At 39.2% G+C, this 14,601-nt stretch overlaps 1 protein-coding gene across 3 annotated transcripts; it reads right to left on the bottom strand.

Moving 5' to 3' along the window:
• Nucleotides 1-211: 211 nt before the first annotated feature.
• LOC120181487 (mediator of RNA polymerase II transcription subunit 12-like) lies at nucleotides 212-14,253 on the bottom strand. Of its 3 annotated transcripts, XM_039186596.1 has the most exons (15): nucleotides 13,988-14,253; nucleotides 13,260-13,296; nucleotides 12,958-13,148; nucleotides 12,584-12,643; nucleotides 11,806-11,911; nucleotides 11,139-11,207; nucleotides 10,928-10,981; nucleotides 10,678-10,785; nucleotides 10,390-10,539; nucleotides 9,940-10,284; nucleotides 7,461-9,826; nucleotides 4,485-7,037; nucleotides 1,316-1,568; nucleotides 527-1,030; nucleotides 212-444 (listed from the first exon to the last, which is right to left on the bottom strand). In XM_039186596.1, the coding sequence occupies exons 3-14, from the start codon at nucleotides 13,080-13,082 to the stop codon at nucleotides 578-580; spliced, it is 6,642 nt and encodes a 2,213-aa protein (XP_039042527.1). In that variant the 5' UTR covers nucleotides 13,083-13,148; nucleotides 13,260-13,296; nucleotides 13,988-14,253; the 3' UTR covers nucleotides 212-444; nucleotides 527-577. The 3 variants fall into 3 exon arrangements, with proteins under 3 accessions (XP_039042527.1, XP_039042526.1, XP_039042528.1); XM_039186595.1 differs by lacking the exon at nucleotides 13,260-13,296; XM_039186597.1 differs by lacking the exon at nucleotides 13,260-13,296 and having other exon boundaries at nucleotides 212-378.
• Nucleotides 14,254-14,601: the final 348 nt, after the last annotated feature.

Below are 14,601 nucleotides of genomic sequence, written 5' to 3'. Positions count from 1 at the left end.
CGGTAGCCCGCCGTATGTTATGTATTTTCTGAACTACAAATACCCATCCATCTTCATGCAAATTTAAACACAGTATTCCTCGCATGTACGCGGACAAACTTTATTTAAGCTTGCAGTAATGTATGCATGACAGCAACATAAGCATTCATGTATATGGGATGGTGATGCATTAGCGTCCATCTGTGTGTTTTAGTGTGTTAGAGATAACTTCAAGGCACTAAAAGATTGATTAGCAAGAATAACTACATGTAATTCTTGAGATATTATACCTGATCAATTGGTAAACTGAAGTAATTATCTCTATATATACAACAAAGCTCGAACCGCACCTCTGAGTACACGGCCCAGATGGCGGTGAGGCATAAAATGACAGTAAATCTGCAATGCCGAATACATGGCCTACATCACCACATTTCTTTCACAAGGATTCCAGCATGCTCACCCCTAAACATTAAGAGGGGGACCCACCACTACAAACATGAGACAGGCAAGGCCAATGTCCACAACAAATAACACATTATATTACCTGTTGTGAGGGGTCTCGTTAACCAAATCTAAAATGAAGTTGAACCTAAAATCAGCTGTCATCGTCCACAGCGCCAATATATGAAAGGTCCGTCCGTCTCACCCTCACAGCCCCCTTAAGCCAACTAGAGGCTCGAAGATTAGCCTGGTCACTGCTGCCAATAGCCACAGTGCTACTAGAAGATGTACCTGATCCTGCTCCATCTTCCAAAAGTGTCCATGGGTCAATTTCCATTTCATTCTCCTGCAGTATTGGCATTGATTTGGATTTTCCTGCCATGTTATTTGCATTTCGTGCCAATGCAGCCTGTCTCTGAGGGGCATTCATAGTTCCAGTGTAAGATCCAGGGACAGACACACTAGGTTGAAGTGAACTAAGAGCACCAATAGGAACAGCAGATGGGTGGCAGGAGATCGAGTTGCGAAGAGAATGAAATAATATTGGCATTGCTGCTTGGATTCGCCATCTAATCCTCTCTGGCAATTGCATAGAATCTAATTCGTTCTGCATCCACAGGAAAAGAAAGGAACCACTTCTGAGAGTAAAAATCAATTGAAGTCCATAAACCAACAAAAACATTTGGCCAAATTTGAGTGCCTATGACGATGCACATCTTTAGCATATGCAGCATGCACCCTTTTTATATTTCTCATTAACACCTCATAACCTCATTTCTGCACATTATTATGACTTCTTTACCTCCAGAACTACCAAAAGCTCTAATAATTTATTATTTTTTACAAAAACAAGCAGCAATAGATTCAACCAGAAAAATGAAAAAGATCAAACCTGCAAGCCCTCCACTGACTCACGGTCAAGTCCAGAAAAATCCTTAGCATCCTTGGACTTTAGCCAACTTGGTCTGCAACTGCTCAGCAACCCATGTAGAACCAACAATAAGCGATCAAAAAGACCATCTCCAGACATTTCTGAGGATACAACAGATGGCATCAGTTCCACATCCTCGTGTACAACCCTACTTCCAAGCAATCGAAGTATTACAGAGGCAAGCATGTGCCGCATGTTTCGTGCGGATGGTTCCCTGAATAATCCAACAAAAGAATCTCGGTAACTAGTTTATCACATTATTGAATTAATTTTTTTTTATAAGAATTGAAGGCCTCATTAAAAACCTCCTTAATTAATGGAGCTTGAAAGAAAGCTCCTTAATCATTGGAAGGAGGAAAAGAGTGCCTTAAAGTATCATTCATCAACTTAATTACATAAGGTACAACCAGGACAGCACCCCTATCAAAAGCAAAAAAACCAAACAGAGCCCTTAAACAACAAAAAACAGCAACACTTAGACTTGACCTCCTAAGCTAGGTCCCCATCAACTGATGGTGAGTCCTGATTGTCAAACCGGTGAGATTAATACAAAATAAGAGCCTATACAACCCAAAGAACAGACAGGAAACAAACAACAAAAGGCCTTCTACACTCAACCAATTCCCTGCTTAGCTAGCCTGTCAGCGTCCAAATTACAGCTCCTAGGAATCCATTTAAGAACACAGCCCTTATCATAAATTGCAGCCCCAATTTCCTCCACCAGATCACTGAAAAAGACCGGGACAGAATGCAGTTTTAAAATCCATTCCACTGCATTTTTGCAATCACTCTCTATAATTAGCCTTCCCTTATTAGCCCAATCAGACGAATAGAACAAATCAATTCCTTCCTTAATAGCTTTCAATTCTGCCAAAGTAGAAAGACCAAGCCCTACTGCAGAAGAGAAAGAGGCTAAGGGACAACTGTTAGAATCTCTCAAAATACCCCCAATTCCACCTTGCATACCATCTCCATTGACTGCCCCATCCACATTAAATTTAAACGCACCCGTTGGTGGAGGAGTCCAGCCAATACTCTTCTTTGGAGTAGAAGGACGATGAAAATTATCAGCCCGCGTAGGATCCCCTACTAGTAGGTCAGTCTGAATCTGAACAGTAGGGTGCTTAGCTAAATACCATTTAGCCAACCTGAATCTAATTATAAAATACAGACCCGAGCTGTCAAGTTTCCCATTTTCGAACACAACCAGATTCCTTGCGTTCCAGATTGACCATAAAACAACAGCCGGGATGAACTTCCAAATTGGTAGAATTCTGCCTTAGGTTCGGCCAAGAACAGAGAAGGGAAGAAGGATCTTGCGGCAGAACAGAAGAGATTTCCCAAAGCCTTAGAAATTTAGTCCAGATTTCTCTAGCAACAGAACACAAGAGGAACAGGTGTTCTATTGTTTCTTCATGGGAGTGGCATAAGGGACAAAGCACATCCACCAAAGGAATCCCTCTTTTTACAAGTTCCACTCTCACTGCTAACTTGCGATGACAGAGCTGCCACAAGAAGCTTTGAACTTTGGGAGGGGCCAACCCCGCCCAAACCCAAACAATAACTTTGTTTCGTTTCAGCAGTGTTTTAAGGACAGGTTAATTGTTGAATCAGACAGTAAACTAGCAGTGGAATGGGTCAAGAATATCGACCGCTGTCCCAATGTTTACTTAGACATTGTGACAGATATTGCTGAGAAGTTTAGGGGGTTGAATGGTAGTATTAGATGAGTTGCTAGGTCAGCCAATGTTGAGGCTGATAGTTTAGCGAAGGCTGGTATTGGTTAGATAAGCAGTTATTGTTTGGGTTTTGGGTTACCTGTTAGGTTTTGGGTTGGTTATCTGCAAGAGAAGTGTATGGTTGTTTTTAAGTTTTTGTATCTTGGGGTTATCAATGAATTATTGAGGCACTCTTTTACTCCTTTCGCTGATTAAGGAGCACCTTGTGATCCATTAATCATGAAGGAGTTTTTAATGAGGCCTACCATTCCTATCAAAAAAAAAATTCCCTTCATAAGTGCCAAATAACGTCAATCTACAAGACTTGACCGAGAACATGCCATCCCCCTTTCCCGACCAACCCAGAAAATCATCCACCGAATCAGAAAGCTTAATAGGGTCAATCAACGAAATTAAAACAATCCACTGGTCCAACTCCCAATCACATAGGTTTATCCTAAGTTGAATATTCCAGACCCAAAAGTTATTTACAAACTCACCAAACTCAAAAACCTGCCCCCATTTATTGGTCGACAAAGCATAAATTCTGGGGAATTGATCTTTTAGAGACAGATTAGTAACCCAAACATCAGTCCAAAAAGCTATCGACCAAATAATAAAATTAAAGATTCCGTGAAAGTGTTGCACCTGGACTACCAAATACCATTTATATCAATTAAGATGAAAAAATCCATTACCAGAGGATGCCTAAAAGTAAATGAATCCCCCAAAAATATCATAAACAAAGCAGAAAGATCCCTATCAAGTTTCAAAAGACTTTCAAATTAAGAATTTTATGAACTAGAGATTAAAAAAATTCAAGTGGTTAAAGACTGACAAATCACTGAAATTAAAGGTTCTTACCCTAAAAAACAATGGCTTGCAATTACGAAGTATTACAAAAATGAGTCAGTGTTATGGCTAGATAACACACAGAATGAAAGCTAATTTCTGAGATTCCTTTCAACAGAAAAAATGGAACTATAAAGGCTTCAGACGTAAGATAAAAACAATTAACCATGGGGACTTCGTAAGAAATAAGAAGGAAACTAGTACCCAGGGTTTCAAAAAACGATCCGCAACTGCGGTTTCGCCGCCGTCCGAGTTACCCGCGACGGCCGCAATCACGGTAAACCCGAAATAACCGAAAACGCGACCGTGACCTCGATTTGAAACCCTGCTAGTACCTATTCATTTCCAGCAGAAATATGCATGTACTAATAGAAAACCAAAACAAGACGCTAAACAAACAAATTTACAGAAACCAATGAAATCTTTTCATAGCAACAAGAAAAGCTGCTTAGTAAATTGGAAAACAAAAAAAAATGTCTGACAAAGCAGTAAGGATAGAAACTGATCATGTTTATTTAAAGTGGAATAAATGAAACAAGGGGAAAATAGATCATATTTACCCATCTGCACATATTATTGGCAGCAATCTCACAATAAAATGCAATCTCAATGATATAGAGGCTCGCAAAGCTGCTGGGGAAGGAGGTGAAGACTCCACAGGTGCCTGCGTTCGCCTAGCCAATCCAGGACTACCACCTCTTGTACCTTTGCGATTATTAATTTTAATAGTAGAACCTTCAATTCCAGAAGCAGCAGCGCCAGTCTGCTTGCTTATGCCACGAGTAACAGAGTTTATCTGTTGCTCAATGATGTTAAACTGCTTTATCAAATCACTAGCAAATATATTATACGAGTCAGCAGAGCTTTGGTCTATGCAAGGAAGAACCAATTCAACGAAAGCCTTCTCGGTTACATGCTGCTGGCTGTTACTGGAACCTTCAACATCCACTTGTGTGGACCCTTTCACACACCCCTTTGACTCCATACCCTCCTCAATGACTTCACCTTCCTCAAGAGAGGCGACTTCAGACTTTTTCTTCACTCTACTGTTTGTCACAGTATCAACACCTGAATAGGACCATCCCCAAGGCTTCCAAAACTGTGTTTTTGTCGAAAGGTTTTTAGTTTTAGCAATATTACTGAGTCGTTGTCTAACAGTTTTCCGCCCCAAAAGAACATCTGAGCCACCTAAGAACCATTTAGCCTGCATCAACATTGAATCCTCTAACGATTTCCCAAAAAGATGAATCACCTCTGAGAAAAGGGGAGCAGCATCAGGTCTGACCAACAATCTAGTGAGGATAATCTCAATGAAAACCTTCTCACTCTCAGAAGGCGAGGCTCTTTCAGAACTGGGTGAGGAAGAGCGAATAGCATCCACCAAGGACATGTCATGGTTCTCCATCTTATCAATGAGTGCTTGTTCGTTTAAAAGAAGCCTTAACTCAACCCATTGCCAATGAAACTTAGCCGGTTGCAGAGTGTCCAATGCACGGACAAGTTCATCCAAAAGCTTAGACCCAGTCTCTGCACGCAGCGCTTTAGACTCACCATGTCCAGAAACCCTGCTCCCATCATCCTGTGTAAAGGCAGAAGGGATTTTACAATCAATTAATGTGTCCAGAAAGAGCCTTGCACGAAGAGGGACTAAGGCCATGGATTTTAAATGCATGTCCAAACCATTCAACTCTAGCAAGGCCGCAAACTCAGCATCAGTTGTATCTGCAGCTACAAGGTCATAAAATCCATGAGTATCCCTCATACAAACATCTCGAAAAGGTCTGTGTTTTACGGCATCACCAATGGCCATTGTTAAAGACTGGTACAATTGATGGATATCTTCACGACTTGCAATGTTAACATTCAAAATGAATCGCTTCCATATAACAAAAGCATATATTGCGTAAGCTGGTGGAAAGACCAAATTAATCGGGAGCAACCTCTGCATCCTTGAAAGAGCTAAAACAGACTGTTCACCTAAGAGTTCCAAAACTAGTCCATCACAAACAGTTCTGCAGTTCCCAACAAACAATCGAAACCAATGCACATATACTTCAACTGTGTTGTCCACCTTAAAAGCCCCACCAGATCGGGCATTACCATTAGAAGTGGTTTTTGTGCTCCTAACAAATTGAACAACGTCCAAACCTTCCTTTAGTCTTAAGACCGTTACCATTCTCTCCAAGCTAATAACCCCATGAATAATGGCCTCAATGACAAGGGCAGAAATAGCAGCTGCCATTTTGGTAGTTTTCCCAAAAGTTGCTTTGGCAGAACCGTGTGAATTGTCACTAGATATGTTTAGATTAGAATCAAGAGAATCTGGCTGAAACTGACCCCGAGAGGACTTTGCAGGAGCAAAAGCTCCTGCTAAAGCAGAAGAAGCCTCTGTTGCAAGAGCTATCTCAAACGCTTGGCTTTTGCGCTCTCCAAGAGCTTCCTTCAACAGGCATAAACATAATAAATGAATGTGCAATATGCGCTTAGCAAAATTCAAGGAATTCATAGGCGGCTGATAATTTGAATAATTGCTACCACCAGTAAAATCAAGTATCTTTGCTAGGGTGGGTCCAACATTGCTAACAATGGCAGAAACAGCAGAAGACACCAAACCTGGGTCTCCTTCTTGAAAAGCGCCACCAGTCTGCCTAAAACAATCCATTAGTCTCATGATGATTTGTTGTGCTACTTGATAATCATCATCCCCTTTTTCAGTGACTGGGCTTTTCGGGGCATTGGCTGCAAAATGACGCTGAACAATATCTCTCATGCTTAAACCCACTCTAGATAACCGTCCAGCAGTTATCCTCTGACGGCAGTAATCATCAGGATCTTCAGTCCCTGCTGGAACTCCAAGTGGAAACCCAAACTCTCCCTCTGTTCGTCCAGATTCAAGTTCAGAGAGAAGTCTTTTATCGCAAGTCCCCTTGAAATTTCTCTTCCATTCATTCACACTGGCAATGTTGCCATACCTCTTCAACAAATAACGGGCAAAAACTAGGGTTCCAGAACCTGTAATTCTTCCATTTGTGGCTATAAAAGCTGAAGCACAACACATTGTAGCAGACAGAGCTTCAGGCACAAGATCTGCGGCAACAAGTATGTTCTCATACCTGAACAAGATTCATAATTAAGCATGTAAGACGGATATGAAGGTCATGAAACATAGACAGCAATGACAAGATTTTGCCATGATTGCAGTGGCTCAATATTCCAATCTTGAGCAATAAGAATAAGAAAAAAAATAAGCATTCTATTCCAACCAGACCCCCAAAAATGCATCATTACACTGTTCCATGCACTAAAATACACAATTCGCAAACAAATGAACAGTTTGCTTTTAAAAAAATTGCTGAGGAAAGAGGGAAAAGAGGCTAAAATTATTGTTAAAGATAAAAAAACCAACAAGAGCACCAGATAATACTGCAATACAATGGTCACTAACAAAGAACCAACCCAGAGATGAGCAATTATGATAGATATGATTTGCATGATAAATTTAATAAAAAAAGGTAAGAGATGACAAAAGATTTCACCTTCGGAGACATGACAAAAGATATGCCTCCCCCACTTCACAAGCATAGTTTTCCACATTCCTGGGCACCACTATATTGTTTCTCGCACCATGAATAGTAGGACTGGGATTACTAATAGCTTTTGGCAACAGCCAAAGGAGAAACTTGACAGCTGAAATTGAATCACAAGAAACATCCAATAGATACAGAATGGCTGATAGCTCATCCTCAACAAGCTTCCACCTTAAAGGACCCTTCTCATCAGCTGCAACAAATGGCCGCCCATACTGGCCAACCTTGGCAATAGATTTCTCGGACTCTTCAACAAGCTGCCTAACTACAGATAGCAACCAAGCAGTGACAATCCTCTTCTCTACAAAGCGAAGCTGATTTAAATCCTTTGCAATTGAAAGAATATCTCCATGATGGGTTGTTTTGACCCCGTCAGATGGTTTCAAATTCTCCACCTCAGTTCTGTGATGTGGACAGCTTATCTTGTTATCACATACATGACTTGTCGATGCTCCCTGACTATCTTCAATTCTAGCAGCAGCCAACTGGGCGAGACTTTGAGTTTTACGGACAGGCTTTTGCCTAACACGAGATACTTGCTTTGCCGACTTAAGTAGGGGATCAACTTTGGAAGACTCCAAGTTTTTGGGACCCTTCCTCACCCACCAATTATCTTCGTCATCTGATGGAATTGGTGACGATACTTGTAGACATAAACTCTTATCCTCACTTAATTTCTGTCTTTTTACCCTTTTACAGTCTTCACACCCAGGAGTACCTTCCAATGAATCCGCCCTATTGTAAGTTGACCCGATAGATCTTTTGACACCCCCTTGAGACTCATCCACTCCACCATCAGAAAAAGTAAATGTTGAACTGGGAAATTGCAACAAAAATGAGATGGAAGCCTTCAGTTCTTCAAGGTTCACTTCTCTCCTGAAAGTCTTTAAAGCCTGAACAGTTTTCCTCTGATCACATGAAACTTGGGAAGCAACATCTCTTCCCGAGGTAGAGTGATAGTTTTGCTTTTTAGCTGGTACATGAGAGTCGTTTACACTGTTAGACAAATCAAAAAGTTCACGAAGGACAAGACGACGCTCATTTTTGTAAACATTTACAGCCTCAAGTAGTTCTGAGCCCTCAGCAATTCTTGCTTCCTCCAAAGCATCAAGTAAAAACTGCCCTGGGAGCTGCTTCAAGATTTGTTGGTGTCTCTTCCTTCTCTGGTTAGCCCTTGATCCATTTGTACCAATAATTCCACTAACTATCAGCTGCCTCACATATGCTTGAGGATAAAAAATTCCGGAACGTATGAGTTCTAACACAAAAAGCTGAAGACGCTTGCTACCTTCTCCTTTATGCCCTTCGTGCTGATCAATCCAGCACACAATAATATCATGCAGAGGACCTGGGCTGTCAAATATATCAGAAGAGTTTCTTCCATTCACACCTTTTCCATTGCTTTTAGCCTCATGTGTATTTCCCAACAAATCCCTGCTGGAATAGCTATTCTGCTGACTGGTATTCTTTCTTGATGCCCTTCCCTTCTTCAGTTGTTTCTGCAGCTCCTTCATTTTCAGCTTCAAAAGTTGAATTGCAAGATAAATTTGTGAAAAATCTTTCCTACCGGTGAGCTTCACATCACAGGGTGTAGCAGCCCGAAAATCTCTGTAATCACAAGTTGCCCACTCACAAAGGAAAAAAACTGAGCAAATCAATGACAAATTCACAGTCTGAAGCCATTTTAGTGATGATCTTAAGCATGGACTGACTGCTGCTACCCAACCTTCGCCAGCTGCTCGATCATAAAGATCACTGAAGACCTGATTATAAGAATCTATCAGATCTCCTTGCAAAAGGGCTTTATCTAGGGTCTGCACAGCTTTTGCCACACTTTGGCTAGGATATCCAGAACTTGCACCTTTAGCAAGATTATCAGAGCGTCTCCAGATGGTGGAAACAACATGATTAAACGACAAGGCTTGGTATTGAGAATCAAACCCTTTACTTGTGACAACATACACATCTGCCAAGTGATTTTTTATTTTCTCTGCATCATCTGAGGACTTGGATGGAAAACCACCATCACTCGGTGAATGTGAAAGTACACAAGTCGGTAAAGGAAAGCAATCTAAAGCAACAAATGTATCCGGCACAGCCTGTATCAAATAGCGAAGCATCTCAACCAGCGCAGACATTGTGTAAGCTCTCCGGGAGTTGTCAACCAAATCAGAACCACCAGGGGAAGGTTCACAGATGAAGCGAATAGCTACACCCACAAGATTGCGTACATAGGTCTGACATAGAATGATGGTTTCCAAAACTCCATAAATTATAGGCAATAGCAACTGTATAATCTCAAGCAATTCCTTCTCCTGGAAGAGCACAAATAATCAGAAAACAGAAAATGCTCATAAACTCAAATTTCCTATATGAACAAATCTCTCAGCACAGTGGAAAAATTATATGAACAAATCGAATACGATACCTGCAGTTGATTCAGAACCCAATCAATGATAAGTGAAGGAAGAACCAATCCCTCTGCGTGATGCCACTGCAAAAGCCGCACTACATACCACCATTTAAAGTGAAGAGACAGTTCATCACCATCAATAATTGTTGGTGCCTGATCACTCCTATGGTGTGAAGACCCAGCATAAACCATTTGTGGCAATCGTTCTCTACCATGTTGAGCAGAATGAGAATTATTTCGTGAAAAAAACTCATCCAAAAGATACTGCAAGTAATCAATAACATCTTTTGTCCATAGCTCTGTGCGCGATAATTGAGATTTATCAGGTGCTCCAGAAGAAATTGCAGAACCAGGACGAACCTGCAAAAGATAACTATAAATCCACCACCTTCCAATATTATGAATAAATTCGCGCAATTATGGAAAGAATGACCAGAGGGTATAAATAAATTAAGACTGTTGTACCTGATTAAGATATGTTACTTTGATAAACCAAGTTGCTCTCAGCAATGGAACATTATTCCTGATAAGAACCTCTATTAGGGTTCTCTTCTTATACCCTTGAGGTACTTGATCAGCCAAAGAACACAAAGGCTTGTGTTGCAGTGATAAGCCCTGACAAAACATGAACATAACAAGTCCTTGTGTTCACACAAAAAGTATGCGTTTGCCTTTCACCAAATTTAATGAAGTCAAAAACAAAAAGAAAAAAAAGAAAGTCATGTACAACCACATAAGGGAATATGAACTTACCTCAATCCATTTTTTTCTGAAATCTTCATTGCACGGCCTTCGTTCAGGGAAAACCACTGGTTTACTTAACAGTGAACCAGAGAGGGGGACACCATAAACCTGACCAGCCTGATAAGAACAAAATATAGGACTTCGAAAAGGGAGCAAATAGAATAGAAAAGAGGTGGTGGGCACAAAAAACATGTACATAAACAAGAAACAAGTAAGGAAACAGATAGATTAATAAATATGAAAATAAAACTTGTATTACCTTCCTCTTTTGAACACGAGATTCATTGATAGCCCTTAGACACTTTCTAATTGCCTGCAAAGATGATAAAGGAACTACTTATCAAAAAGTCAAAAAAAAAACTGACAGTTACATTACAAGGGAAAACCTTTTTTTCAGTTAAGAAAAATGAAATTAAGCATGCATAGAAAGGTCTGCTTGATGACCATAGCATCCCAATAAAATGGCTTACATCTTTGCATTTTAGAACAACTGGCTTTGTAAATGCATGAACCTGAGTCAATGAAATCTCTTTTGAATCCTGAAAAGATGACAGTACCAAGTTATACAACAAATAGGATGCTAAGTTGCTAAATCAGTATGCAGTCAAAACAGCCCTCACACAGATACTATCGGATTTCAATCTAAGATAAGCATAGAAAGCACAAATGTTACATAAAAACAAAGGAAAAAGCATCATTGGGAAGAAGAAAGTAATGTTTGACAGAGACAAAGACAACAAAATGAGAATCCTGTGCTAGTGCTAGGAGCATATGCATCAGATATTAATTCCCAAACATTAAGAAAAGTTGGTATATTAGAAAAACATGGTCTCAGTCAATTCCTATATCAAGTAAAAGTGATAAATATGGATTTTACACTTGAACTTCAATTAAGAATATCAAAAAACAAAGAATTCATGACCCAATATTTTAATTTTATGGAGACTCAATTACAATCATTTTACTCGAGTTCAAAAACAATGACACTAAGTTCAATGTGTGTGTGTGTGTGCAATTCATGTGGATTGGTAAAGAAACCATAGTTACCAACCACTTCCATGCATGCAGCACAACATCCACATACAGATGTTGTGGCAAAACATAAGTAGTGAATCTTAATCAATCACAAGACAATACCTCCAGTCCATCAATGGTCTCCTTATATCCCTGCTGCACATTTTCTCTAGTGAGAGTCTCCTCAGGACAATTCTGGGTCTGAGGATGAAAATCAGGGGGGCCGAGTCTGGAAAGGAATAAAAAAGTTGGTACAAATGATGTTCAATAACTTAAGAAAATGCATTTTAAGACTCTGTTTGAATTGGACTAAAACAAGGGAGAAGAAAGGAAAGGAAGGGAAGGGAAAGTAAACACCGTTCTCTTGTTTGGATTTTCTTATCTAAACAGGAAAAGTGAAGGGAGTTGAATATCCCTTGAAACCCTTCATTTTAATTTATCCCAATTTTAAAGGAAAGTTGGGGAACGGAAACTAAAATTCTTTTAAGATATAGAATATTTTCTCTATCCTTTTAATCTCCCAAGTAATTCATTTTATAAAAAAGCTATAATTGGAAAAGGCCATTATAAAGACTAAGTTCCTTGTGTCATTTCCCTTACTTATCCTTCCTTTCTTTCCTTAACTTTCCTTTCCTTTCTTTTCCTTTATAATTATTTATCCAAACATTGTGTAAGAATCAAACCAATCAGACCATGAACTTAGTCAGCTTTGCATCCCGTTAAATAAAGCTATAAAAAGATTACGTAAGAGTCAAGTCAATAGGACAATCAACTCAGTCAGTTTTGCAATCTGCTATTACAAAGCAATTATAAGTAGCATACAACCTTATTCTGAGACATTACTAAATCACTCTGCATAAATATAATTAACACAACAATTCAATTCAATTGCATAAATTACCTGGAATTAAGAGGTTCCTTGTCGCACTTTAACTTGTAGGATGCTAACTGAGAATGCCGCCTACAAAAGAAAATAAAAAAATATCATTGGGTAGAAAAAAGGTGTACTTCCCGCAAGTAGATGGCTTCACAATTCTCAAAAATGTCAAGGATAATATGTTAAGAGAGAAAGAGTATGCAGTACAAGGTTTAGAAAAACTGATTCCAAACTAAAGTTTTCTTGAAGTATGAGCAGAATATTCTCAAAATATGATCATTAATTGAAAATTGATCGAAGAAAAATATCCTAAAATATAATCAAATACGGATTTTAGAATCAGTTCAAGAAAATGAGTATCTTTGAACAGAACACCAAACAATATGGTATTTTGATACCTAGAATTCAATGAGAAGTTGGATGGTAGTGAAGATGAGTCAGCACGGGAATTATCCCTAGCTGTGGCTCCTCCTATACTGTTATTGACTGCACTAGTGCAGCTGGTAGCATGATACCTTTGCATTTCTCCCAACTATCAGCGGCATACTTCTTCCAGCATCAAATTCTAAGAAGAAATGTCAAATCAAAACTGCACAGTGCAAAAGAAAAAAAAAGAAATAGAAATCAGAACTACCATATAAAGGCACTAGTAAAGTGGCATTGAAAAAAATTGAGAGAACAGATTCAATGAGTGTGTCACCTCAAACATGAAATGTACAAATTAACATTACTCTGACCTGTCAACAAATTGAAAAGGAAAACATCACATCTTTGGGGAAATTTCATGTCTTTATAATGTTTTTGAGACAAACAAAAGCAACCATCGATGAAATAAACCAAAAACCATGACAACTGAGGAAATAGTCATTTCTAGATCTTACGTGAATAACACAACACTCTGAAATGCTGACCAGGAAGGCAAACTCAAACACCGCATGACAAAACAACAGCATTAAACAATCAAATGGCTTTGATCTATTAAAATAAACCAAGAGAAACAACCAACACGTGCCAAAATTCATAATGCTTCCCTCCCCAGGTGACTCAATCCAGTTTACCATCAAAGCGCAGAAGACATATCTAAAAGAAAACTTACATACTTGTTTCAGCGATGAACCAAATCTACTGAATCAAGCAAACCCATAAAATTGAACTAAACGCGTGCGACGTTCTTTACATGCTAAAAAAAACTAAAATTAGAAACCAAATCTTTAGCCTAAGACTATGGGAAACACAAATTACATAGTACGAAACAAGAGCTAGGGTTTATGTGAGCTAAAAAGGATAGAAACTTTCTATCTTTTCGCAGATTATTGAAACTAGGGTTTTGATGGCAAATTCGTAAAATAATGAGACAAGAGATGAAACGAGGAACAAAAAAAAACATACGAAGAAAATTGAGATTGCGAGCAAAGAAATGAACCCTACCTCCGATAAAAATTAGGGATTCGAAGCAGAAAGGGGGGCGAAACCTAGAGAGGGATAGAAAGGGGAATTTAGAGAGAGAAAACAGGGAAACAAAAAAGGGGGAGGGATGCAGAGAGAGGAAACACGAAGGAGGGAAGGTGTGGGGCTTTGACTATTTTTTTCCTTTTCGTTTTGTGTGATCGATGCGATTCTTTTTTGTTAGCTTTGGCGATTGGCCTTCGGTTTTCCTGCTTTGCTCTCAAACAATTAAAAAGAGGAGAGAGGGATTTGGGGGGACGGGGGGCGATGGGATCTAATCAAATAAAAAAACTATTTTTTTTTTATTGTTTTCATGTTTGTTTCCCATTTTATCCTCGAATCGTTTGTTGTTCTTGTCTGCCTTCCACAGGATGGTTAGGAGGAAAATGTCGGGGCCATAATGGGGAATTAATTGTTTTAAAGTGTTGATTAAGTGGATTTAATTGCCGTGGAGTTCTGGAGTTGAGAGCGTGGGCGTGGCATACTTTTCAAACCTACATTGTTTAAATATCATGCACCCATCCAAACCAATAATAATTTATAAATATATGTCTTTATTTTTTTTAAATTGGAAAGAGTAGAATCTTAAATAAGGG

This window comes from Hibiscus syriacus, unplaced genomic scaffold, assembly GCF_006381635.1.
Source record: "Hibiscus syriacus cultivar Baekdansim isolate YM2019G1 unplaced genomic scaffold, ASM638163v2 tig00112528_pilon, whole genome shotgun sequence".
Lineage (NCBI taxonomy): Eukaryota > Viridiplantae > Streptophyta > Magnoliopsida > Malvales > Malvaceae > Hibiscus > Hibiscus syriacus.
This window is presented reverse-complemented; position numbering and strand designations above follow the sequence as displayed.